This window comes from Taeniopygia guttata, chromosome 4A, assembly GCF_048771995.1.
Source record: "Taeniopygia guttata chromosome 4A, bTaeGut7.mat, whole genome shotgun sequence".
Classification (NCBI taxonomy): Eukaryota; Metazoa; Chordata; class Aves; order Passeriformes; family Estrildidae; genus Taeniopygia; species Taeniopygia guttata.
In genome coordinates, this window is record NC_133029.1 from 17103792 (window position 1) to 17131407 (window position 27616).

At 45.5% G+C, this 27616-nt stretch overlaps 1 protein-coding gene across 1 annotated transcript in view; it reads left to right on the forward strand.

The window, feature by feature from the left end:
- Positions 1 to 2567: 2567 nt before the first annotated feature.
- The window catches only part of AMOT (angiomotin), a 49089-nt gene continuing 24040 nt past the window's right edge, over positions 2568 to 27616 (forward strand). Inside the window, exons 1-5 of the mRNA XM_030272897.4 lie at positions 2568 to 3179; positions 16428 to 16593; positions 17981 to 18899; positions 25494 to 25947; positions 27329 to 27473. Coding sequence (XP_030128757.1) covers positions 18028 to 18899; positions 25494 to 25947; positions 27329 to 27473 — 1471 coding nt within the window. The 5' untranslated portion in view covers positions 2568 to 3179; positions 16428 to 16593; positions 17981 to 18027. The remainder of the gene's footprint in view (positions 3180 to 16427; positions 16594 to 17980; positions 18900 to 25493; positions 25948 to 27328; positions 27474 to 27616) is intronic.

Consider the following 27616-nt stretch of genomic DNA (forward strand, 5'->3'; position numbering starts at 1 on the left):
ACAGGATGTGTGACTGAAGCACAGTTTATAACTCTTTCCCTCGCTCTAGCTGTGCTTATTTCCCTTACAACGCTGCCCCACAGCATCCAGCAAATTTTGCCTCCAGTAACTGCTTCTCCACTGCCTGTTTTTTTTTCCTTTGACATTTCAAACTGTAAGGTTATGGGATGTTAATGAGCTGTTTACATGTGTTTCTGCATTTCTTCCATTAAAACATTCCAGTGAATGAATGTTGGTTATGAGGGGGGGAAAATAGATGTTTATAGATGCTGCATTTGGGATTTCTGTAATTTGACTTACTGAATTTTTGTGCAAGTCTTTCTTTTCAGTGTTAACATTTGGGAATGTCAGAAAGGATTTATTTGCTCAGTGTGATTAAAAGGTAAATGGCTGAATCATGCCATCTCTCCTCACATGAAGGCCAAATTTCACAGTGCAAGGATTTGACATGTGGCCAGTTTTTGCACTTTCAGGTTTTCTTTTGGAAACTGGTGGCATCTTAGCCTCAAACCTTACCAAATTGGTACTGCTTAGTGGGCTTCATATTTGCATGATCAGGCCTTTATGTATTAAATCAGCTGTGGACACACCGTGACAGCTGCATTCAGTTTTTTGTTTCGCTCTTTTTTTTGAAATTACAAGGTAATGACCAGGAGCCAAGTGAAAGCTGTCACTGGGAGATTGTCCTCCTCAGGAGTTCAGGACAGGAATGGCCTCACTGGGGGAGGATTCCAGTGCTCCCTATGCAAAAGCTGGAGGAGGAGGTGGATTGTGAGAAAGGCAGGGTAGATTGTTTGTACACAAATAAGTCCCTACTGAAGGACCAGTTTGTTATCTCTCGGCCTTGTTTAGGCTGGGGATTTGCCCTGATTACAGGGACAGGGTGAGGAGAAGTTGGTGTTGCTTAGCCCATTTCAGAACAAGAGCTTTGCCTCTTTGATGCAAAGACTGGTTCCACTACAGAACTGACTCTGTTACTGCCATTACTAATCCTCCATTAGATTTTCCAAAACAAGACTGCCTTAAGCCTTTCTTTCTAGCAGCATTTTGAGATCCTTTTACAGGCTTTTGAATGGGGTCACATGCACAGAGGTGATGTGTCCATGCTTTGCTGTAAAGGTTGTGGAATGTTTAAAGATAAACTGTTTTAGGAGTTGAAATTCCATACTGTGATTCCAGGCACTAAAGCCTTCAGCAAAAGCCACCTCTGAATGTGGCCACCATCTTTTATTGTGTGATAAAATGCTGAAGCACAGCAAAATCAGAGTAGTATTTGGGGAGAACTGAAGTGTCTTCAGTTTCATCTTTCCACGCTGACCATTATTTCCAGCTGTGGCAGAGTAGTAGAGGTCTGTGGAGGTTTCCTATGAGATAGCCCAAGCTTTAGAAGATCACGTGATGTATATTTTGGTTTAAGTAGAACATTATTTACAGGGATCTTCTTTAATATCCTGTCCATATGCAGTTGGTCATGATCAGTTCTTGCCTTGCTTCAATTTATTTTCAGCATTTAGCCGGCAAAAAGGGGGGTGAGTCCTGGGCTGGTGTACATTGCTGTAAACCCATTTAAGTCCAGTGGCTTGGCAGGTTGGTTTTGGTGGGGCTGACTCCTGTAGGTGCTTCCACAGCTGCCCAGGTGGCTCCTCCTGCAGAGGGACCAGGACTGTCCTGAGGCCACCGGGCACAGCATGACCAGCCAGGCCAGGGAGGGAATTGCCCTGCTGTGCTGTGCTCTGCACTGGGGTGTTCTCGCCTTAATGTTTGAACCGTTTTGGGCACCACAATATAAAAAAGGTATTAAACTTTTAGAAGAGTGTACAAAGGAGGCCATGACGATAGGGAAGGGTCTAGATGGAAACTCTTAGGAGGAGTGGCTGAGGTCACTTGGTGTGTGTGTTCAGCCTGAAGGAGACCTCATTGTGGTCTTCAACATCCTCCCAGGAGCAGTGGAGGGGCAGCTCCAATCCCTCTCTGTGAGCAGGGATGGGAGCCAAGGGAACGGCTGGAGCTGCGTCAGGAGAGGTTCAGATTGGGTATTTGGGAAAGGATCTTGCCCCGGTGGGTGTTGGGGCACTGCCAGGCTCCTCAGAGAATGGGCACAGCCCCGAGGCTGCCAGAGCTCCGAGCGTGCTCTCACAGCGCTCCGGGCACAGGGTGGGGTTGTTGGGGCGCGTGTGCGGGGCCAGGATCCGTGTGTCCGTGTGTCCGTGTGTCCGTGTGTCCGTGTGTCCGCACACAATAGCGGCGGGCGGGCGGAGCGGAGCGGAGCGGGGGCGGTGCCGCGGGCGGGGCGGGCCCGGGGGCGGCGGCGCTTCCTGCCCGCCCCGGCCCAGCGCGTCCCGCGGGCCGCCCGCGCCCACAGCAGCGGAAGGAGGCGGAGGAGGGAGCCGAGCCGAGCCGAGCCGAGCCGAGCCGAGCCGAGCCGAGCCGAGCCGAGCCGAGCCGAGCCGCCCCGCTCCGCTCCGCTCCGCCGCCGCGCACCGGTACCGCGGAGAACAGCGAGCGCCGCCGAGCCCGCCCGGGCGCGATGCCGCGGGCCGCCCTTCGCTGCCGGGGCCGCGGGCGCTGCCACTGCCCCGGGCGGCGCTGCCACTGACAGCCGAGCTGCCACCGCCGGGACGCGGACTTTCCCCTCTTTGTGTTTATTCTGCCGCTCTCGAGGTACCGCTATCCTCCTCCCAGCGACCGCGGGCAGGTCCTGGCTGACTCTGGGATTTTTTTTTTACCCCCCCTTCCAGCTCGATTGGCTGTTCTGAAAGTATATTTATTTTTAATAAAAGAAAAGGTCGAGCCACAAATCCAGTTCTTATCACATTCCCCGTTCTGTGGAGTCCGGTTTATTTCTGCGGTTAAAAAAGTTTACTCCCCCTCCTCCAGTTTTATTGACACTGGGGATGAAGAAGGATTTGCAAATGAAAGCGCCTTGAAATACAGCATCTTTTGGAGAGAGCTCTGCAGTTCTCCAGCCCATTAAATCTCGAATTCCACCCTTTGCCCCTGCTGAATCCACTGTTCTGCCCTTTACTCTTTGGGGTAAAAAACCAAACAACAACTACAAAAACCCGAGGGGAAAAAGAATACCTTTGGCAGCAGGGAAGCTTTGTGTGACTGACCCAACGAGCTACAAGTGTCCAGTTTCTGAAAAGAAGAAAACCCTTTTGTCTTCACCAGATCAGTAGGTAAGAGATGTGCTCATGCTGCAAGGGACTCTGCATTCTTTCTCCAGCCTTTACCTGGGAGTTAGACTGGCTCTCTTCTCTGTTAGCTTTTGTCCATCACTTCTGTCTTCTGTAAAGTTTGTTTTTCATCTTGCGAAATTCTTGCAAAAAAAAAAAAAAAAAAAAAATCTAACAAAAAAACCCCAACAAACCAAAACCCAAAATATGCTCATCCAGCTATTTCACCAATGGTAGTAAATTGCCAAAATGAATAGTGATGTACTTGTGTGTAATTGGATTTAGTAAAACTTATGGAAGTCGCTGAAGTGGGTTTGTGTCAGGCTGTGTTTGAAATCAGCCGTTTCTTGTGGTTCTCTTTTCTTTTGAGAAAATAATTGCAGTCATTGTCCTTGTAATCCACGTGTTGAGATTGTCTTTGCTGGTCGTGCTGCACAGAGGAGCATCTATGTGCATTTATGTATCACACGTGCAAACAGGGCTGCCACGATCGGCTGATTTCTTGTTTCACACTGGAATTTGTTTTACATTAAATGCTTTACTGCTGTGTCACAAGGTGTAGAAGTGTTGCACCCATAATTAGCAGCCTTAACAAATTATTGAACGTGGTCAGGAGCATGCTTGGCACTGTGCAGAGTGAATATGAAGGGATGTTTTCTTTGTTTTCAGATTTCTTTTTTCCGAAGTAAGACTGAAAACGCAGCAGGGACATGTGCACATAATAACTGGATGGAGGCCCAGACCCTGTGCAGGGAAACATATTTTTCAGAATACTCCTTTCTGTAGGGGCCAAGTGCTGAGTGTGTCCTGGTTTACAAGTGATAATACCACAGTGAATGTCTCATTTTCCTTCTCCCCCAGCTCTGTACCCACATTCCTCCTTGTTTGCTACCAGGTATTTCTGCAAGGGAAGGACCTGCGGAATTTTGTGTGGCTGCTAGTGGGACTCCTTGTGTCAGGGAAGATTGTATTGTTCCCTGTGGAATCACACAGCATCCCCCAGCAGGAGGAACTGCCTGTTCATGTGGTGAAACCAGCCTTGACATTGAGCTCTTCCCCAGTGCGTGGGTTTTTCCTGTGGATGGTACAGGAAATGCTACATATTGGTCTGTCCTGCTCCCTGTTCCTCTTTCTTTTTTAAGGCTTTTTTTTCCCCTTCCTCTTCCCTGGAGGGATTTCTGTGGGAAAAGAAAGTGGAATAGGTGGGGCAGCAAGTCAGCGTGCTGTGAGCTGCTGGACCCTCGGAGACCTGGGGGTGCCTCAGTCTCTGCTGAGATGCAGCAGCCACTGGGGCACCTTGTGAGGGGACTGGGGCAAGTGACTGACCAGGATCCATCCTGGGGCAGAGGGCAGGGTCTTGATTTTGGCTGCTGTCTCGCATTTTTCTGCTTGACTGTTTCAGAGCACTGAACCTTTTCTACCACGTCAGGGTGGGACCACAAGAACGGTGTTCTCGAGCTTTCCCTACGCCCTCATGCTGCTCCCATGTGAGCAATGGGCAGCAGCATCACGTTGGTTTTCCAGGGCTGCTGTGAAAACATGAACCCTACCATCAGGCCCATGACCCTGTTAAATCTCTGGGTCAGACTTTCAGCAGGGTTACCTCAGTGACTGCTCCTCGAGGGAGCAGGGTCATGAGCTGACCCTGGAAAAATTTGTGCCACAGTTGAAGTTGCAGGTTCATCTGGGACACCTGGTCTCCCTCTCTTTTACTTCCAGGACACTTACTTGCAACATAACCCCATCCTTCAAAGATTCCTGGGAGCCACAAAGACAATGTAGAATGATTTATTATTCTTGAGGAAAGGCTGGGATTTCCAGATGGAGGGAATGGGATGCCTGCTCATCCCACAAGTGCCTTGCCTTTGGATTCTGGAGGTGTTTTGCAGGCAGTGCTGGCTGCCCTGGGGAGGGGGCTGGAGGCAGAAAGGAACTGGGCAGAGTGGGCCATGTGATGTGGGCTTGGAGTTTGCCATGACACTTGAATTTCAGTTGTGCTGGCTGGTTAATGTGCTGATAGCATGGTTCAGCATCCTGCCTGCTCCCGGTGACACACAGGATCAGACTGTGCCATGAACACAGGACAATCAAAACCTTCCCCTTTCCCGAAGCACACTTTGCACTAATGCTGCGTAGTGGAGAATGGCACAGCTGGGCCACAAGGTTTTCATATGCCTGTGATACAAATGTATAAAAATTCTCTGTGGCCTCTAATACAGCTCAAAGGGCAGCTGATTTAGACATGCCTGAGTGTTGAGGTCAGAAGATCACATTCCATAGGTTACTAGATGAAAGTGCTTCAAGAGGGTATAGCATAAATATTTGATTCGTGTAGAAAGGATTGGTGCAAATCCTTTTGTTCCTTCCCCAAAGATATTCTGGAGGAAAAGCACTGTTAGGGGAGAAAACCAAACCAACCGAACAACAGAAAACTTGTAACTTCTTTGTGCTAGAGGAAGTTGGATGGTAACATAGTGTATTATTGCTGAATTCCACTAAAATTCTTCTCGAGGGATACACCGTCTTGGAGAACTCTGAAGGGAACTAATGTTTTTAAGTGTAAAATGACTCATAATGCATGGGCTCTTGAGGTTGGGTTTAACATTGTATGCAAACATTGCCAGCTGGTGGGGATCTTTTGGGATAAATAAGAACTGTATTTGCACAAGAAGGCTTGAATGATGCATTTCAGATGCATCCTCATTAGCATAAGCCATTCACTTTGCAAAAGAATAGCCAGAATCCCAGAAGTGGAGATAATTTAATAGTTCTCTTGTTCTCTTTAGTCTGTCTTGCATCAGCAGACTGACCAATCTTTTTGTTTATTTAGAAATAAGGTTGTGTTGCTTTGCTGCTACATTTTCCTAACCATGACAGTTAAATTGAGAATTTGCATCCCCCGAGTTCTCAGAGCATAAATGCTTCTCCCACTTCTAGCCCTTCCATTTTCTTCCACTGGAGTGTAATGTGATTTATATTTTTTTGTGGTTATTTTGATAGAACAACTTCCACCATTTAATTCTTCCTAGAGCTTAGCACAATGATGCCTTGCTCCATGGCTGGGGCTCACTGTCACTGCAATGAGCAAACAGCTCAAGGAAAATTTGAGCTCATTAAAACTTAATTTTCTTAATGTGGAGTAAAATATGAGCTTGGTTTAGATTGTTATATTAATGTATACACAGGAACAGGTCTTCAATTTTAGAATTCTCAACAGTCCAAGATTTTGTTAATGTATGAATACTTCTGGCAGTGAAAGAATTTGTCTGTTTATACCCCTTGTGGGGAAGAACTCCTTGTGCACTTTTTGTTTCATTCTTACTAGTGGCTTTTAAAGAGCTGCAGAGCTCTGACCTGCAGGGAAGCCAAAACCCAGTATAATAAAGTTCTTACAAGTTCAGAGTATGCATTAAACTAAAACCTGGCTCCAAACACCTGCAAATGATGAGATTCTCTGTTTGGTGCAGAATATGATGTGTGCTGGGTTCTGTTGTGAATTAAAAAAAAAATGATGACCTTGTTCTTGGCAAAAGGTTCTTGGATTAATGGATGTTCCCACTTTAGACTGAAGTGTAAATGCTTTCAGAATAAAGTAAGATGCCTGTTTCCCCTATCTGGCTGTTGTTGCACATTCCCACATTTCAGGGTATTTTCAGACACTCACTTTTGAAGAAGTCCTCTCAAAGGGTTCCTAATCAAAGCAGCCTTACGGATTTTTTCCCTTCTTGCTGTTGTGGACAATATAGGAGTGTCCTTGGTTGCCAATGTTTGCTGCTAGGTATCCCCCTTCCATGGAGACCAAGTGTTTATAAAAGTGTGGGAACAGCCATTCTTGGGGATTGGCAATAAGGTCCAGGCTCTCTTTCTCCTCTTCTGTCCACTGAAATACAAGAGAGGACTTGGTTCCTCATAGAAGTGTTCCAAACTGCCTGTTGCTGGGGTTATACACTTGCAGGAAGCACTAGAGGATTTGTCAAAGTGATTTAGTCCATTGTGTTGAATCTGGGCCACAACCTATTTCTCTAAGCGCTTTCCTTTTAGGAATTCTCTGCTTTTCTTACTTTCTGATGAGTAGGTACTTTCTAGGTTAGGCTTCTACATACCCTGGTGCCTGATCTTCTCTCTGCACGTGCCCCATATGTGGCAGCAGCGTCATGTTGTAGACTTAAATCATTGTCTTTTATGAAAGAGCAGGCACCTACCTGCCCTGTGAGTCCAGTTTGGCTGCAGGAGTTGTTAAACCCTTTTATACAGGAGAGAGTGTATTCCCAAGCAGCTCTGGAATGCAGTGCCAGCCACAGGAAGAACTTCATGCTGCAGCCTCCATGGCCATACCTTCAGTCTTTCCAAAAGCATTTGGTCCATGCTTTGGACAGATCTGATACTGGAACCGTGTCCATGTGAAAGTAATGGGCTGTGTGGATAACTCTAAAGTCAGCAGATATCCAAATCTTGCATGTTACCTGGCTCTCCAGAGTAGCCTTGAGATGTTGTCTTCAGGACAGGAAAAAGATCTGACAGCTTTGAGGAAAAATAGTGTGAAGTTGTTCCTAGGAGCAATGAATTTTTAAATATGCAATATAATCTTTTCTTACTTGCCTACTATGCCTGTAAGTGGAAGGAGTTTTTTGTGGTTGATGGAATTTGTGTTTACATGGACACTGGGATGTAATTTTTAAAGTAAGAATAGATTTAAAACATACCTGTGTATAAATGGCCATTCAGGGCAAACCAGACATTTGATGTCAGCAGGAGCTCGGTGCATGAGGAATGAATAGGAATAGGAAATGAAATATGAATTAAAAATAAAAAAAAACAAACCAGCAACTGCGAAGAGAATTCAAAGGCCTGTGGAAACAAACTCCTCAAAGCTTTAAAATCCTGCCTTAGTAGAGTGGAGAGGTTTGTGTGAGGTGCTCAGCTTAGGTGCAGGAAGGACGTGTGTTGGAGGCTCCCCTGGGATGGAGCTGTGCTGTCCCTCGTGGTGGCTGTTGGATAATGTGTCATCCCTTGTCCTGGGCAGCTCTCACAGGGCTTGGCTGGCCCTGGAGAAGTGAGGGCTCCCTCCTGTTCCCAAGAGCTGAGTGTCTCCTCTGGTCCTGGCAGGCACTCTGCATTCTTGGTCCTGCAGAAGGGCTTCAGAGATAAATGCTGCCATTCAGACTTGCTGCTTTTTTACTTTCTCGTCCTCTCTGAGAATGACTCTTGTCTAGTTTGGTTGTGTCTCAGCTTAAAATAACTTTTTCTTTTTTTTTTTAAATAATAAATATTTGAAATTCCTTGGGTGTTTGGAGAGGTCTTTGGTCATTTTCCTTGGTAACCACTGCTGGGCTAAGGCTCATCAGTATTGGTCACAGTATAGAACCAGACTTTGTGTAAATGACAAAAAAGTTTGCTGATCCAATAAAATTGGTTTTAAAAGGCTTATTTATATTAGCAAAGCACTTACAATGTCCAATTACAGACCAAGATGTTGTTGAACAGTTCTCTTATATGAATGCTTATGAATTAAGCCAGTTTAGGATTTTGTTTAATGAATTAATTAGCATTTTTAAGACCTTGTCTGAGAGTTGTGTCACAGTAATATTTTCTTTAAAATGTTTTGTGTCTCTACACAACTTGTGTTTTGAAAGAATTACTTAATATATTAGGATTATTTACTGTAACCCTAAAGGAAAGTAATTCCATATTTCAGTGACTTTGTTCCCATCAGGGTTTGGTGGACTTTTCCTGCTGTTCTAATTTGGGTGGTTCTGTGTTCAGCTGAAACAAATTTGATTGCTTCATACTGGGGCTAGCCTGTCTTGTTCTGGGGCTTGGGAAAATATATCTTCCTTGTTTTCCCATTGTCTTTCTGAAAAGAAACAAAGCTGAAACCTCCTCTGTATTTTTGGAGACCCAGGACTTAAAACCAGTGTGAGATGGCATCCCTGCCTGTGCTGGGGGGTTGGAACGAGATGGGTTTTAATGTTCCTTCCAAGCCAAATCAGTCTGGGATCCTGGGATAGCCTGTGGAGGTGCACAAGGAGGTGGTAATCTGGAATTTTCTGGCGTCATCACAGCTGAGTGCTGATATTTGTGTTGGGTAAAAAGAAATTTGGAACACTTTTTACTGTAAATGATGAAGGTTGAAGAGACCAAGACCCATAACACAGCCTGTTCCACCCTTCCTTTGGGTAGATCAGGGATCTGTGGAGAGCAGGCAGAAAAGAGCACTCCAAAGTTATGTGAGAAAGAGCAGCTTTTGCTCTTGTCCAGTTGGGATTGGGTGTGGAGCACTTAGATCTTCTTTAGAAAAGAAGAACTTATAAAAAAAGCTTAGCACCGCTGGGGAGAGGAGTGGATTTAGCATGTGTTGAAAGCCCAGTGGATTTCTGATTTGGGGGAGCAGGGATGGCAGCAGAAACTGTGTAGGGGACACTGCTCCCATCCCCTGCTGCTCAGGGGGTTTGGAGGGAGGTTCCATGGAGCAGTCTCAAAAGGATGGGATGGAGGTCAGGGCCCAGGAGGTGCTGGGGCAGGCAAACTGCAGGATGTGTTCCCTTGGGAGACCCAGGACAGCAGCTTTTCCTGCCTGGAGAGGCACTGCATTCCTCAGGCAGGGGAGAGCTGAGAGCATATCCTGCACAAGCCCTGCTGGCATTGACTGAGCTCCGAGGGGGAGCAGGGGAAGTTAATCACCTTGGAGTTGTGCTGAAGGAGCTGTGTGTTACCTCTGGTTTCTGTGCACTCAGTGACATTAATTTTGTTCATTAGGCCTCTGAATCTTTAACTATTTTTCTGCAGCTGCTGAGGATCCTTTGCAGGAGTATCTTCTCCAGCTGTAGAAAACACTCAGAGGGTTCCTCTGCCCTCTGCTTGCACAGGTCCTAGGGTGCCAACATCCCTGATCCATTCAGGCTGGATCTGTGCTTGCTGCTCCTGTTACTACAGAAAATCTTCCTAGCAGTGATGAAGTTTCTATTAGCAAGGCAGAAGTCGTTGTGCTGGTGTGGTTTACACAAGGTTTCCTAAGCAATACACCTAAAACCAATTATTTCCCACTGTAACTGCATCTGTTTTAGAGTGGTTGCTGGAATATTCGCATTGAAAGAAATCAATTCCCTGAGTGACATAGTTGTGGCAACAAAAAACATCAGTGTGGGCCAGGACTTAGCCAGTCACCACTGTGCTAAAATGAATGGAGTAATATCTTCCTCCCAGTGTGGTGGTGAGGCTCAATTAATCATCTTATAGGTATAATTAAAGGTTTTTTACAAGGTGCACATGGAAAGCCCAGGTGGTTATGATAAAAGAACAACACCAAAACCACTTTTATAACATCCTTGGTGTCTAAAAATGCAGTTGGCTGGATCTTCTGTAGGGTTTTAGTTTTAATTCATGTTTTTAACCCATAGTACCCACTGAGATCTCTTGGTGGTGTTGGGCTATCCCAGGACTGCACTGGGTTTGTGCCTTCCCTTGGGCCACAGCATTTCTGGCTGATAACTGGCAATTTATCTGTATTTTAGCTGTTTCTTTTTCTAAAGGAAACAAAAAGCAGACCTGAGACCAAAGGAGGGGCTATTCCTGCCTGCTTTCTGGATTCTGTGGTTAGTCCCTTAAATTTTGTGAAACAGCATTCTGAAATAAGAAGAGCTCCTCCATATGGGGGCTTAAAATAGTTTAAATTGTGGTATTGCTAGAAAAAGCCAGAAAATTCCATGCTAAAGTTAGACCATAGTGGTTTTCTTCTCTGCATCCTCCTCCACCTACGTTTTTTTATTTGTGTCAACTTATGATATAAATTTTCAGGATGTCACTACTGACATATGAGGAAAAACTACCTTAAGCTGGCACAAAATGGATATATCTCTTTGAGGATCGTATTTCCATTGTTTTCAGGACTGCTTAAGCTTTTAACTTTGAATTGTGACTTTATTTTTAATGTAGATGGTAATTCCAATCTTTTTTTTTTTTTTTTTTAATCTCAGCAGCAATTAAAAGAGTCTGATCCTATCTGTAGGGACAAATGATGCACTGTCAACATTTTGCTCCCTTCTGATAATGCACATGAAACTGGTTTGCGTGTTTGAAGATTACATTTTACTCTCACATGGTTTTCATTATCTGAGAGCCCCGAGGAGAGGCCTGGACTAAATCAGGGAAGGAATGGAGAAACCACACAATGCAATGAAACTGGTGCTGAGGCATAGCTGGGATAGTTGTGGGACAGGGGCTGCTGACGACAGAAGCAGGGCGCTGCCTGAGTGCCAGCAGCAGCGAGAAGTGGAGCATTCTCAAAACACAAAACAAAGCTTGATGTTGAATTAAAACTGCAGCTTGGCCTTGCAGCAATTTCCCAGTTCTGCAAGGGTAATGACTGGGAATCGCTGAAGATTGAGGCAGATGAATCTTGCTCGCTCTGTGCTGGGAGGCAGCCCTCTGAAATGAGACCTGGTGTGGCTGAAGCTGCATGAGCTTCTGCTGCTTTTAGCAAGAAGACGTCTAAAAGGTGAGATCTTGGCCTTTCTGGGATTGGTAGCAGAGCTTCCATTGCCTGTGCTGGAATTTGTGTTTTATTAATTACGTAGAAATGGCAGTACCTGCCCCTAAAGGCTTGTGACTCTGCAGATGTGTGAGCAGTGTTAGGTAGTGCTGCATAACAGTTTAAGTAATTGAGTGGTGTGATGTCTTCATGTAGAAATATTCTCAATAAAAACAGATGGTTTTTCTATTAGACTGGTATATTCAGAATAAATTGTCCTGCTCCTGTCACTTTTAAAATTTTAGGGAGGAACTTGAAATCCCAAAGCATTCTTTTCAAAATGCTTAAAAGCCACTACACATTCCTATTTATAGTGGGCTTTGTAAGTGTTTATTCTTTTTTTTTTTCCTTTGTAATATAAAGCCTAAATTATGTTAGTGAAGATTATAGGAACTTCTCTGTGAAGAAATTGATACGTTTTAGTGAGGGCAGCAGTAATTCAAAGGTCAAGTAAGGTCTTGTCAGTTTTTTCCTTTGAGATGTAATTTAGAGGGGATCTTCCCATGTTGGTGTCTTGACTTATTTATCTCCAGCCAGGCCAAGCAACTTGCTGCTTTTTCTTCAGCCTGCCAGGCTTCCCTGTGGCTGGTCCCAGTGACACCAGTGTGTGAGGGGCAGGATTAGGGAGAGTCTAATCCCTGCTCAGGTGGACTCAGTTTGGCTGGGAGAGTTGTTAAAACCAGGACCAGTCTTTGGTTTTCTCCTGGCCTTTCCTTGCTGTAGCACGATGATCTAATACAATGGGTATGCATCTTATTTGCCCCCCTCCGGGTGACATTGTTCTTGTTTTTCGTTAAAAGAAGGAAGTTTTTCTTGTTTGCCCGGTGACTCTGCCCTTCTGGAATGAAGATGAGTAATGCTGGCAGCACTCCATGCACCTGCTCGGTGCCACCCTCAGGATCACCTGAGCCCCGGGCAGCAGATGGAGGCAGGCAGGGCTGGGAGGGTTGAATGGGAGCTGGGGAGGTGTTTATGGTTGGAGTCTGGAACCTCCTCCTGCTTAGGAGCAGGTGCTAAAGCGCTCTCACAACGCTGGGACTTGTTGGGTGCTGCCTTGCAGGGCTGGGTGTTGGCGCCAGAGGTTGGGAACCTTTATTCTCCAGGACTAGCCTGGTGTGTGTTCTCTCCCTTCCTCCTCTCCTCCTCCTTGTGTAGGACTGAAAGGACGCAAAGAGCATTCAGTGATAACCTCCACTATTCATTAAGTAATTTGGGACCTTGCCTCTGAGTCCCTGATGCTTCCAGCCACTCCAAAGTGAGCCTTTGTGCAGAACAGCCACGGTTCTAACAACACAGGCTGGGTCAATTCTGCAGGCTCAGGGATCAGCCTGCTGGGGTTTGCGTGGGCCATGGAGCTGCAGAGTGTTTCTATTACCCACAGGTGACTCAGCATGGGAGTATTGCCCAGGGAACTCACAGCTGGTCCTTTCCATAGTGTTTCCTGTCCCCTCCTCTATTACGGAGTGCAGGTCTATCTGAAGAAAACCCTGCAACTAAAAAACAGCCGAAAACTTTGTCTACCTGGTAGCATTCCATCCCCTGCTGCCAGCCAGGATGGGCAGTATCACGAGCACATCCTTTAAGAAACCACAGAATTGCTTTACAGAATTTGCTGCTGGAGTTTGAAGTGTGTCACTGGATTGTTCCAGGAGTGAGTGACACAAAACTTAGGAGTAAAACTGAAAGTGCTTAACTGTACTGCAGCCCTGACGAGGTGGTGAACCTGTTCCCATCCCACCTGATGTGTAAGCTAATTATCTCCTTGGCTAAGCAGTAATTCTGGGCAAGTATGCACAGGCTGTCCTCACAGGGACTCTTGCATTCCTCTTCGTTTCACAAGCTAAGGAAAGATGCTTCTCCTTGCTTGTAAGGTTATTATTGCTCCATGCAGGTTAATTGAGCTATAGCATTAGAGCCACTCATCAAACAGTTGTGAGTCACTCACTTGTCTAAGCTTGTTTATTTTTATAATGCTGGAAAATATTTGCATGCTGTACAGAAATGCGCTGCTTTGGTTCCCTACAGCCTGGCAGTATTATCATTTTAAATTCTTCATTAATCTTCCTTCCTCACGAGGGACTGGCAAGGTTCCTGTGCATAATTACATGATGTTTAAGTCAGAAGCCTCAGCTACCAGGTTTTTACACAATGCCCTGCAAACACGAGGCTTTTCTTCCTTAAATAGTACCTACACTACCCCTATTTTGTGCCCATTCTTGATTTCAGCATGGTGAAGCATTACTTGCAATTCTTGTGTTAGCTCTACCAGTTCTAGGTTCTGATGTCTCCTCAAGAGCTTTTCCCTCAAATTACCAGGACCAGAGTTTAGAATGAGGTGTAAGATGATAGAGCTGCAATGCTTGGGAGCAAATTGCAAAATTGATTCAGCCTGGGAAATCTCACCGTGGTTGCTTGGATGAGATTTGTTGTAAACATGAATTTACCACTGTAAAAGGTGTTTCTAGGCTTTGTGGCTATGGAGAGTTCACCCTCCAATCCATACAGTTTGGCAGAGTTGTTGGCAGTCTGATTTCAGCCCTATCAATCATAATAGATGTAGGCTAAACCCTCAAATATTTGTGTTCAAAGTATCTACAGAACCTTCCCAATTTCCTTCCAGCTCTATCATAACGACTTTTCCAGTGCATCTCACTAATTTCCATCTTTGGCACAGTGAAAACCGAAATTGCTGGAAGAGCCTGACAAAAAATAGAGTTTGGTGTCCAAATAAATAACACATGGCCTTCAGCACCGATTGTACTGTTCATTTTTGTGTTTTGTTAATAGAAAAGTTAACTCGCTGGTTCTGCCAGGAGTTTCCAGCCTGCTCAGAAAGCAGATTCCAGGAATGCTGCCACCCAAGTTAGTTGCACAGGATTTTCTTTGTTAATTAAAAATAATGGGATAAAACTGGAAAAAATAGGCTACCAATAGGTATTTAAAGAAAGCGGATTTGTTGTCCAGAATAGCTTCATATGGTATCTCAGCCCACCTTTTGCTTTGGATTTCCAGTTTGATTTCTAGTTTACACCCACACTAAAATTAGTAGTATTCAGTTCCAACAAATGTTTTCAGTGTGAACTGTGCCCTCCCTCCATCAGCTCAGCAGAATGAGCTGGTAGTGCTGAGGAGTGAAGCTTTGTGTGAAATGGTTCCTGGAGCATTTGAAGGAGTTAAACATGCACAGATTGGATTTGTCTATTGAAAAAAATCTTTAAGGCAGAGGCAGAATCTCAAGCTGGATTGTATCTTTGTATTAAAAAAATAAACAATTCCCCCCCCACCTCCTTAGATTTTTCCAGTTGAGACAAAAGAAATCTTTGGGTGGAAAGGCAGCATCATATTGCATAATAAAAGCCTTTTTATGCTCTAATAAAAAGGGTTGCTCAGGGCAGCTTGGTTTAAAAAAAAATTATAAAAAGAAGACTCAATGATGATTCTGGTGTGAGGGGGATGAAGAATCCTTAACTTCTGTTGTGCAATACAGGGAAAGGAGGCTAGAAATTGCTCTAGTTATCTGCTATCTTTAATGCCTGGTTTAAAGGTTCTTTACTGCATATTTGCTGGCAGCTGTTTTCAATATATGCCTCTTGAGCTAAGTCACCAGTTAAGAATTTGACATTAGCTGCTTTTTTCAACCACCATCTTGAAGTACCACACCACACAACACTGCCTTGTTCTCTCCTTAGATATTGTTCATGTGCCTTGAAATTGCTGTTGACACCTCAAGTATTTAACTTGCAGATCTGAGATAGTTTTTGTTGGGTGTGGATTTGTGCTGTAATAAGTCAGAGACAGAAGTATCCACGTCTGCATTCCTTCACTACATCTATTCACTTTATTTCTTGCAACATTCCAGGAAATTAAGTTAAATTATAAGTATCGATGAATATTTTTAGTTTCGCTAGTTCTGTTTTCATTGCCTTTCCTTAAAGTATGAACACACTGAGTGCACAGATATGTTCCACATCTTTTGCATTGCTTGCCTTTTTCTTTAGGACACCTTCAGTAACTGCTTCTTGTAACATGCCGAAATACACTTTGTTCTGTATTCTCCTGCTTCTCCTCTCAATGGTTAAAATTTCTTTACTGCTTTATATTTTGAAGGAGGAAAGTAACATAATTAAAGAGTGTTTTGGGAATTAGAGCTGTGCTCTGCAATGTATTTCTGGCATAAACTCTTGCCAGTGTCCTTTTCTTCCCTTGACTTTCCCAGTCTGTAAAATAAAGCTAATATTCACAAACTGATCATTCTCACAGTCATTTCTGAGGCACAGTGTGTTGAAGTTTATCAGGCATTTCACAGTGTCACCATCCAGCAGAGGATTTCTGCTGACACAGTTTGAAATACTCAGCACCACTGGCAAAGGAGCCATAAGCACAGGGCATCCTCATCTGTGCTGCAGCTTTCATTCTGAGCAAAAAATAAAACAATGGAGTTAAAGAATTAGCAGGGTTTAATCACTGTTTCACTTGGAGGCACAGATGGGACAAAGCATTACTTAGCAACATTTAATCTTGGAGCAGAAATGGTCATGATTAAAGCACCAGCTGGAGTAGATTGCTGGGGACATGGGGGTTCATTCATCCTAAAGGGATCAAAATTGTTGGGCTCTGGGAGAAAACAAGAAGCTACAAAAGGAAAATCTGAAATATGGGCCAAGGTTTATTATTTCTAGGGTCTCATCTACTGATTAAAATTTTGTTTTCAATTATTTCCTCAGAATTATTTTGGGAGCGAGGAGAGTATCAAGTGATCTGGCCAGCTGAAGAGGAGCCTGAAGCCATCTCTGAGTGGAGATCTTGGGTTTGCAGGAGGAAGGCTGAGTTTGTCCCCCCATGTGGCAGAACTGCTCCTCCTTACCAGGGAACTCCAAGTGAAGGACAAAGGTATGTGCCACTTCAAACAGGATTTCAAAGGAGTCACATTCCAGGTCAGCTAACGGCCTGAATTCCTGCTGTGGTGGGCAGCCTGGAATGAGGTGGATTTTAACTTTCTCTTCATTAAGATTTGTAGAAGGCTTTTGTGTGCCCAGTGGGAGTCCTTGTGTTGCAGGGGTTGGCTGATCTGAGGGAGCAAACGGGGAGATGCAGCACCAAGCAGACCCTTCAGGCTTCCTGGTTCTGCCACAGAACAAACTGTTGGGAACAAGTTACCTTCTGCTAAGGGACAATGTAATACAGAAAAAAAAGTGACAAAAGAAAATGCTAGAACACCGCCAACATGTGTTCTGCTGTCAGGGCAGAGCCACAGTTTGGCCAGCCAATGAGGCTTACTCTCTATTCTGTTCTAGTTCAAAAGTAGCTCTGCTTTCAGTTACATGTCTCCAAGGTATCATTAATTTTTGATATTTCAACTCAGGCAAGGCCAATGGGCCTGAGTTTCCATGACACACTCCTGACTCCACTGGGAGATTGAGCAAAATGTAATTGCTGTTGGTCACTGGCTTAATCTGTACTTAGGATGTGCCTGACATTAGCTCTTTGTGTTTCTCTCATTGGGAGGCAGTGTTTTTTCCTGCCACTCAGAGGTCTTTTTCTGTTCCTTAGATCAGACAACTCTTTTTCCTGCCCTTGCATTTGCATGCATTCCGCTGAGGGTATTTAGATGTGTGAGGATTTGGTTGCCTTTGTACAGCAGGAAGTTCCTGAGTCCTCACTTGCACCGTGCCTGGGATTTTCTGCAGCAGGGAGAAGGGGTGCTGATCTCACTGTGGGCATTTCATAACTCTGAAAACCTGCTGGCTAACTAGGTATTCATTAATTGCTTTATCCAAGCTGAGAGATTTCTTTACTTCTTTTGAACCATATGCTATCTCAATGGGCCTCTTTTTTGTTTTTTTCTTTCCCTTAAAACTGACAAATTGCTGATTTCACACTTCAATCCTTGTCTGCCTACAAATATGGGAAGTGTATTTCACTGTTGGTAACTCCAAGTATAAAGCAAACAGGTTTCAGGCATTTTTACCATCATCCTGTGAATTCCACATCTCCTTTTTGCCCGAGATGCTGTCTGAGGTATTTGGCACGCATCCCCACAGCTTGCAGTGGATTGATTTGCCTATAAACTTTCAAGTCACCTTTCATCACCTTTCTGAGGCTGTGCCCCCCGGGCATGCACGTCCTGCTTAGGTCTCCATGGGCCTTGATGACCCCCATTGTTATGGGAACCTTTGGTAATCTAACCTGCTTTTTTTTTCTGTATTTCAAGCCCTTGCTCCTGAATATCTCTCCCGCAATCCACTCAGGCGCTAATAACCATGTCTCCTTTCCTTAGGCCAAGGGCAGCTTTTACATTCCACCCAAAAGGCACCACAGTTTGAGATGAGGAATTCAGAAGAGCAAGCAGCTACGACAGTTTTACAGCGCCTGCTGCAGGAGCAGCTCCGATACGGGAACCCAAATGACAACCGCAACCTTCTGGCCTTACACCAGCAAGCCACAGGGAATGCCCCCCCTTTCAGCAGCACCGGCAGCCCGGCCTCTCAGAACGAAGGGCTGAGCTCCCAGGACCACCAGCTCGTCACTCATGCTGCCCGCCAGGAGCCCCAGGGCCAGGAGATACAGGTGGACAACAGCATCATGGAGAAGCAGCTCTCGCCGCGGCTCCAGAACAGCGAGGACCTCCCGACCTACGAGGAGGCCAAGGTGCAGTCGCAGTATTTCCGGGGCCAGCCGCACGCCAGCGTCGGGGCCGCCTTCTACGTCACGGGCGTCACCAACCAGAAGATGAGGACCGAAGGGCGGCCCACGGTGCAGCGGGTGAGCCCGGGGAAGGTGCACCAGGACGAAGGACTGAAGGACCTCAAGCAAGGCCACGTGCGCTCCCTGAGCGAGAGGCTGATGCAGCTGTCCCTGGCCACCAGCGGCGTCAAGGCCCACGCGCCCGTCACGAGCGCGCCGCTCTCCCCGCTGTCCCCGCTCTCTCCCCAGCAGTCCAGCGACCCTTACAAAAATTCTGGCTCCAATGAGTTCTACAAGAACTCGGTGCAGCCCCCTTCCCAGCCCAGCATGAAAGGAATGGAGCAGCGGGGGCCTCCCCCAGAGTACCCTTACAAAAACGTGTCCACCCCGTCTATGAACTGCAAACCTCAGGACTCGGGGCATTTCTATAGTGACCATCGCATGAGCCAGCAGGGAAGGTCTGATGGGCCTATGATGAGGTATCAGCATCCCCCTGAGTATGGCTCTGTCAGGTAAGCGAGACCTTAAAACAAACCCCGTGACAGCCATGTAGGGAATGACAATATAAAACTCAGTCCATCACCTTCACTCCTGAGGCAGGTTTTCCTTCAGCAAAGACGCCGTCTTCGTTATGTGAGATGACGTGTTGTGTTCAGCTGCAGACTGGCTGGAAGGACTGTTACCTGCTTCAGTAGTTGACTAGAGAGGCCTGATGCTTTTTTACCAAAAAAAAAAAAAAATCCAAACCAAGCCAACTTGAGTTTATGGTATGGGGAAGTTCAATGCTGAGGCTCCAGAGCCTCACAAAAGCTTTGCTACAAAAGCCAAAGTTATGGTGTGATTCATTGTAGTAACTTGCAGTTACTTATTGCAAGACTTAAGTTGTTCTTTAATTACATCCGCCAGACAAAAGATCTTTCTTAAAACGGCATTGCATAGGAAAGGAGAAAGTGAGTGAAAGCAATAATGGTGCAGGTAGCAAAAATCACCTCTGAGCTTCCTGTAGAGCTTTTAGAATTTTATTTTCAGTGGACTGAAGTGTAGGAGAGGAAAATGGAATATGCTTTGTGCCTCATCCCAGGCTTGCTTGTTCAGCTTTTGCTCATTTTTCTTGCATCATTTCAAATCTCAGCCTGTTCTAGTTCCCTCTAGTTAAGGAGCTGGATTTGGCTTGAGCCAAACACTGATGTCCATGTGGGAAGATAAAATTTTATTAAGATGGGCTAAACCCCAGCTTTACTTTACCTGTTCCTGTACCATTGCATCTCTGCTTGACACCAGGTGGTATCTGGTGTAATGATTTTGGCCTCATTTTGAAGCTAAAAGGGTAGTTCAGAGGAGCAATGGGAGGATGTAAATGGAGAGGTCTCTGTGAATTTGTGTTTGCACATTGTGGAGGGAGCGGGAAGAAACCAGTCACTATTTGGGAACAGAGTCTGAGCTTTAGGGAGTTTGAATCTGCTCAGAACCTTCTGAGCCCTATGAAGAGCTATTTTCAGAGTTTGTCCACCATTGTTTGTGATCTGAAATGACTTCAGCAGCATACAAGCCTGATGAAAAGGCCCTTTGATCTGACTAAATAAATAATAAAGAGGCCAGGAAAAGGGGAAGTAAAGGGTTGGGGGGGGGGGTAATGATTGTAGAAGCTCGTTGCAAATGTTTTTGCAAATTCAAAGGCCTCAAACCTCTGTGCACATGGGACAGGGAAACAGCTCCTTGGTGGTTCTGCTGCATCAGAAATACTCCTTATATTATATGCAGTGAGATGTAGCCTGCTTGCTGTTCAAGGGAGAGGTATTTGAAAACACGCCAACAGTCAGCTCCTCTAGACAGGGTGATTTTTGTCTGTATTGGATGGATCCTGGCTGCTTTGAAAGAACATGGTGGGGGGAAGGAGGGGGAGGAGAAAGGTTCAGCTGGCAAGGTTTCCAGTAGGGGAAGCAACTGAAATTTGTCTTCAAAGCACTAGGAATCTAATGAGGTTACTTTTTAACCTAAATAGCTGCACAGAGGAGAAGTTTCCTTTGCAGGCAAATGCTGGAGCAGTAGAACAATTGCAAGACTAATCCATAAATTACAGAGCAGCGTAGCAAAGGAAGGGAGCGAGTCCTCTATTCCCCTCCCTCGCCCACATGCTGTAAGAGAAACTGTCATTTAGACAAGAAACCTTCTGTGTTGCTAAAGGTGCAGCTGGGTGATGGTGTGGGGATTTTAAAGGCAAACAGCTCCGGGGAGAGCTTTTGCCTCGCACCAGGAGTGCCCTTGCAGTCTCCAGTTTTCCTGCACCGTGGCTCGGCATTTATCGGGATTCATTTGGATTGGTAAATGTGTGCATTTTTTGAATTGTGCGTCAAGGAAACAAAGCCCCTTCTCTCTGCTCCCGAGGCCACACCCTTTTCTGCGGGTTTTTCCCCTCATTGTTCGGGGGAATTTGAGGGTGACCTAATGATGCGGTTAAATAAAACTCGTTGAGCAAGATAAACATTGGGGAATTCACAGCATTCTCATGCTTCACCCTCCCCAGTCTGGGAAAGGAATGGGCTGTGTGGTAAGTTTAAACCAGTCTGCAAACAGTTTGCCTCACCTGCTCCTGGGCGGTGTAAGTTTGGGAACGGTGTATGTTGGTAGTGGTGCTGGTTTAATGTAAATACCGGGCATGCCGGAGGCATCTCTGCTGTTATTTGGAAATTTTAAAGAAAGTTTAGAAGAGGGCTGGCTGCATGTGAAGCTCCAGAATCGAGTTCTCTCCCTAATACTTCAACTGCACTTCAGCATTGGTCATGAAAACAACCCTCCAGTCTAAGAGCAGAGCACAAGTGCCTTGGGCTCCGTGTCCTGGGGGCTGTAAGGGCTCCTGTGGCAGCACAGCGAGGGCTGGAGCAGGTTTGGGAGCAGAGGAAGCTCCTGTCTGATGCAGGTTTGGGTGCAGGGGAAGCTCCTGTCTGATGCAGGTTTGGGTGCAGAGAAAGCTCCTGTCTGATGCAGGTTTGGGAGCAGAGGAAGCTCCTGTCTGATGTAGGTTTGGGAGCAGAGGAAGCCCTGTCTGATGCAGGTTTGGGAGCAGAGGAAGCTCCTGTCTGATGCAGATTTGGGAGCAGAGGAAGCTCCTGTCTGATGCAGGTTTGGGAGCAGGGGAAGCTCCTGTCTGATGCAGGTTTGGGTGCAGAGGAAGCTCCTGTCTGATGCAGGTTTGGGAGCAGAGGAAGCTCCTGTCTGATGCAGGTTTGGGAGCAGAGGAAGCTCCTTGTCTCTGATTCAAGCGCCATCCTCTGTCTGGAGCCCAAGTGACTGAGCTCCTGCTGTGGTGATTAATCCCATTGACTTCACAGAAAGTTTTTGAGAGGGAGGTCTGCAGAATTTGTCCCATAATTAGTAAACCACTCTGTGCACTGCGTTCCCCTGAGCAGCATCAAAGTGGGGTCTAATCAGGTGTGACTGGGCAGCAGAACAAAAATTCTTGGGTTTGATTTCAGCTGTGTAATGGAGTGGAGCCTGCTCCCTCCCGCGGTCAGCATTTCCTGGTCTGTGCAGGAGGGGAACTGGAGCTTCTTGAACACGAAACAGGCAGGAGAAGCTGGGAAGGCATTAGAAAAATCCTTAACGAGCCAGAGACCTTTCCTGGTCCCTTCATTCTTCTGCCTTCCCCACTGTGCTGCTCTGCCCACAGCCCGTGTATGTGACCCTCTGTCCTGGCAGCCTGAGCACCCCATGGCTGCAGAGCTGCCCTCACTCCCTGTCTCTGTCTTCCTGCCCGAGCAGCTGAGGTGACCCTTGTGGTTGCAGAGCCATAAATCCAGGTTTGTACTTGGCTGTGTGCAGTTCCTCTGGTCCATGCCAGAGAGCAGAAATTCCTGCGTGGTGCACGGAGAAGTGGTCCTTAAAGTTATGCTTTCAAACCCAAACACTTGTGGGGATAATTGCTCTGAGTTTTGTTTTCCTCCTGCATTTGGTTTATTCAGGTCTCTGTGACACTGAGGCAAATGGAAGGAGATTGTGTAATTTTGTTGTATATGTGTTTTGAGAGTCTACATTTTTTCTGAAGTGATGGTTCAGATAAAATTGTGATTGCTATTGCGGGATTACCTGAGGACTCATTCTCTCATGGAGGGAATTTGCTGCGACCATTTTATCAGCAATACTGTTAAGTGACACCAATAGTCCTTTTTACCTTTACATTTTGCAGTGTAGCATAAAAATCTTGAAAAATCCAAATTGTGTTAGTTTACCTTTCTGACTCTCTCAGCCCAAAATTGCTTTACCAGAGAAATAAATTCTTCATTTCTCTTGTTAATATAAAGAAATCCCAGAGCCAGGTATTTTTTATCCACAAAATGCGTGCAAGTATTTTATAAGACAAAACTGTAAATAGTGGGAATGCCAAAAAGTTCTTTGAATGTGTATGTAAAAGTTTGCATGTAAGATCTTAAAAAGGCTGGTGTCACTGTGAGGTTACTGGGATTTTTTTAATTATCATTTTTTGAAAGGTAGGATATATTAACCCAGCTGTGGTGTCTCATTCTGCTGGGAATATAAATGCATTTCTGACATTTTGGAAGCCCTAATGCTGTTGATAATACCACAGAACTAGAGGCTCCAAGCTCTCATGTTCTAGCTTGAGCCGACAAGATTGGTATAATTTCAAATTATGAGAGGCTTTGGATGTGAGTGCCAAGATGCTGGAATTCTTGGAAATGTATCCTGTTTAGAAATACTCAGCCATGATTTCCTAGAGTTGTTCTTTACAATAGGTTTAAAAAAAGAAAGGATCATTGCAAGGCATGTCAGTTCCACTGGCCCTTCAGAATTAAAGTGCTGCTGTTGTGTTCCTTTGACCATTATTTTGTTCATTTCGTTGGTGCTTAGGATGGCAAGGTTCTGCCACTGGGTCTCTGTTGACAGAATAACAAAATGTTTTTAGTCAAATAGCTCGAATTGTTAACATTGGCATCTAAGTCATCCTCATGAGGCTTATAAGATTAACTCACTGACACCGGTCTCCCTGAGTAGCTACTCCAGGTTGTTTTCACACTGGAAAAGAGTGTTTTGTAGGTTGACAATTGGTTTTTTGCACCCATGAGGCAGACTGGCAATGTATTTCTTTTTGATCGAACTCTAGGTCATCACAGATGAAATGTCACAGCAAGGTTATTCCCTAATTGATTACAACATTAAAGCAGAGCTGTGGTGATAGGTAAAGAATAAACTGTAGGAGATGAGTGGTTTGTGAGGATGCAGAGTTTTAACTCTGCACACAACTGGGTGAGCTCAGAAAGCAGCTGGAAACCACCTGAGACAAACCAGGTGACTGAGCATGGCCTGTGATGGTTTTGCCTCATTCTTCATTATGAGAACTGGCAAATGCAGTTAATGAAATCAGTGCAACAATAAGTAGAGCTGCCCCCCTGGGAGGAGAAGAACCAAATTGCTGCTACTAAACTGAACATTCCTGAGGAAATTAATTGCACATCGCTCTTCTGCATGACCCCTGAAATCCTCATGCTGCAAGTGACCATTTCTGGGGAAATACAGCTCCTGAAATGATGCTGCTGGCAGGGACCAGTCACCCGAATGTGAGGAAAGAAACAGTAGCTAGAGCAGTGATTCTTTGTTTTTTCTTAGTTAACAAAGGCTAGATTTGTTTCCCCAGTAAGGAATTTGAGCGGGAGCTTGGAGGTTTCTCTGCTGGGAAGCAGGGCAATGAGACATGAAGGGCTGATGCTGAAATAGTGAATCCTGTGCTGGGCTGAGAGCTGCTGACCTCCCCTGCGCTGCTGCCAGATGTGAGTAACGCCCAGATGTGAGCGGTGGGTGCGAGGAGTGATTCTCTCTTTCTGGGAGAGCAGGAAGGATGGTGCTGAGTGTTTGTACTTGGGCTCAGAAGCGTTTTGTGTAACCCTTGAGCTCCCAGCTCAGCTTCCTGCTCACTGTTGTCAGTTCCTCCAAGGCTCCTGGTGCTGTGGGAATGCTGTGAGCTGCCTTGTCCATCCTCTGCAGGGCAGGAGTCCCTCCTGGGAGCACAGGCAGCCAGGGGGGTGTTCTGTAACAGCTCAAGGTGGAACAACAGTGTGTGCTTTTCCAGCTGCAGGACTGAAGTGCATCCCAAAGGGTGGGAAATTTTGTCAGGGCAGCAGGAGTGTTTCAGGATACGCTGAGCTGCCAGGGTGGGTCTGCTCTGGCCTGAGCTCTGTGCTCAAGAAGAGACTGGCTACAGCATGGAGAGGGAGTGACTTCAACTGTTAGAATAAAGAACATCCAGAGCAGTTAGAGGTTGAATGTTTCTGGAGGAGAAAGCAAATCCTGCCTCCTGAGGTCATCCAAGCATGATAAATCCACAGTCTTCTCAGGGAGATTTCTTACTTGGCTAATGCAGCTGGAGTTGAGCTGGGGATCTCCAGAGCCTGGGAAATGTGAGAGGGTGTAGCTTGGATTTAGTTCTGTGGTGGACTCAGGCATGTTATAGATTGTTAGATGTGTCTCTGATAGCCTGCAGAGGTTATTGTTAGGAGCAGTAAACACACATACTGCATAGGACAGGGCAGATTGGAATGAAAATGCTACTTCTGATTCTTAGGTTGGTTTTCAGATCCTTTATTTGTCTCATTTAACCAGGCTGCAGTTTATTGATTGATATTTCAGAAAGCTCAGATCAGTGATGCTGGAATACTAGCATCAAGCTTAGTCAATACTTTCAACTCTCTGTCCTGGCTTGCAGAAGAAAATTAATTGTTTTCTGGATGACAGATGGCACATTTAAGGCCAGAACAAAGGAGCCTGTTCCTAGCAGTCCTTAGTTGAGCAGTTTTATCCACAAAGTATGGAGAAAAGTTACAAAAATAATTTTGGCCAGTAGTTGTTGATGCACTTTCTCTTAGTACTTCTGTAAAAAACAATCTTAAGAGGAAACATCCTCGTGCTCTTAGAAGAAATTTTCTGCTAAAGATTTGATTTTGAAATGCTTTTTAGAAACAGACTTCTAAAATGGAAGAAAGCCTCATTTGAGCCTTTTGTATGGGAAGACCTGTGCACAGGAGCTACACACCTTGTCCCTGGGTTTGTGCCCCTTGCTCTGCATGACTGTGATGGAGCCTGTGCTCTCTGTTTTCCAGGCAGAACCCAGATGTGCAGCTGCAGTTGCAACAGAGACCACCTCACCACCACAGCCCAACTTCTTCCTTGACATCCCTGGGATCTTTGACTTTGCTCCAGTCTCCGCCACCCTCCAGGCTGTCCCCTTCCCAGCACCAGCAACCTCTGACTCCCAGCCAGGCAGATCCTGCCATTCTGCCACGGACCCAGCAGCCTTTCTTGTCCAACCCAGTCCATCAGGGAGATCTGTACCGACTATGCCAGCCCTTCCTGGGCCCGCAGCAGCAGCAAGGAGACTCCTACTCCATGATGCCCCGGGCCCAGCAGATCCCTTCCCCCTACCAGCAGATGCAAGTAGATCCTTTTGCCATCGTGTCCAGGGCCCAGCAAATGGTGGAGATCCTGTCGGAGGAGAACAGGTCCCTACGGCAGGAGCTGGATGGGTGCTATGAGAAAGTGGCCAGGCTGCAGAAGGTGGGTGGTTGTGGAGGTCAGGCATTCTCCTGTCTCTAGTCTAGTCCCTAATTGAATCATTTAACCTGCAACTGTTGGACTCCTTTGCTGAAGGGATTGATTAGGTAGTTTAGAGTCTTTCGTATGCAGATTGATTAGTCTGTGTTCTGTGCCTTTGGGCATTAGCTTAACTTTGACAGAAGATAGAATCAAAGCCTTTAGTTTTCTGCTAACAGTTCTTTGACCATGCTCAAAAGCACATCCTCCTCAGCTGCTGAAGAGGCTGCTTGGCTAAGTTAAGGCTTGTCCAGGATAGCAGCAGATTTCATTTTCCCAAAAAGACTTCAGAGCTGCAGGAAGCGCCTGCTTGGGGTGGCACGAGACCACAGCCACTCAAGGATGCACAGGGGACATCGCTACAAAATTGGTTGGCACCACAGTGTGCAGGGCAAGTAGTGCTGCTATGGCTACACTGAAGACATTTGGACTGCAGGGCTGGGACTAACACTCCTTTTGTCCCTCTCTCAACACCACACAATTTCCATGAAAACTTAATGTCTTGATTTGGACCCAGCTATTTGCCATCTTTGGCTTTATGGAACAAGCAGAATAAATGATGCTAAGACATTTAAAAGGAAATACCCCAGTGAGATCCATCATTAACATGCATATGTGGAGGTATTTTCATACTGCCTCACAGAAATAACTTCTTGATGACCAGTGGTTTAAAGCTGGGCAGTAGGTCAGCTTTGCTTTTGCCTTGCAGCTGTGGCAAGCTTGATGCTACTTGGCAATTTAGGACTTTGTGGGCCTTGCTGTGCTCTTTGCACTGAGCAGTGTTTGGGGCCTGAAAATTGTGTGGCTGCTTGTCTTTGAGTTCAGGTGACCAGTGTGGCTTTCCACACTCATTATTCCCCATGTTACCTCTTACCAGGGACATATGTTCATTTGGTTGTGTTTTTTTGAAAGGTTTCTGGCCAGGAAATACTTGAGAGAATTGTTTGACAGCTTCCTGATAATGACAAAAGGATACAAATGCACTTCTCTCCACCTCCCTCTTGATTACTTGCTGTAGACAGTGCTGATGGGATTTGCTATGGTGTGGATTCACACTTCCATAGCAAATCATACCCAGCAAGGAGAGTTAGGAGAGGATCTCCTGCTCTGGATGATCAGAGAAGCTTTACACTGAAGGATAAAGCATATCCTAAAAGGAAGGATAAAGCATATTTTATTGCAAAATTATTCACCAGTGATATCCTTTCTATAGAGGGATTCATCATGGACCTGAGGCTTTCATTTACTTAGTGTGTAAGTGTAGGTTTCCCTTAATAAAGAACACTTGAGACAATGAAATTTGTTAGTGAAAAATAGTAAGTGCTTGTTTTCACTTCCACTGCAGCTGGAAACAGAAATTCAGCAAGTTTCAGAGGCGTACAAAAACTTGGAGAAATCATCCTCTAAGCGGGATGCCCTGGAAAAAGCCATGAGAAACAAACTGGAAGGAGAAATTCGTAGGCTTCATGATTTCAACAGGGATCTAAGAGGTAAATGAAATTAAATTTCTATTCTTCAATTCTGGGGGTTTTTATTGTTATGTTTACTTGGCAGGACAGAGTTTTGCTGCAGAATTCAGTGTCTGACACAATTGGAATACAACAGGATATTTAGGTGTATTCAGTAGTCAGAG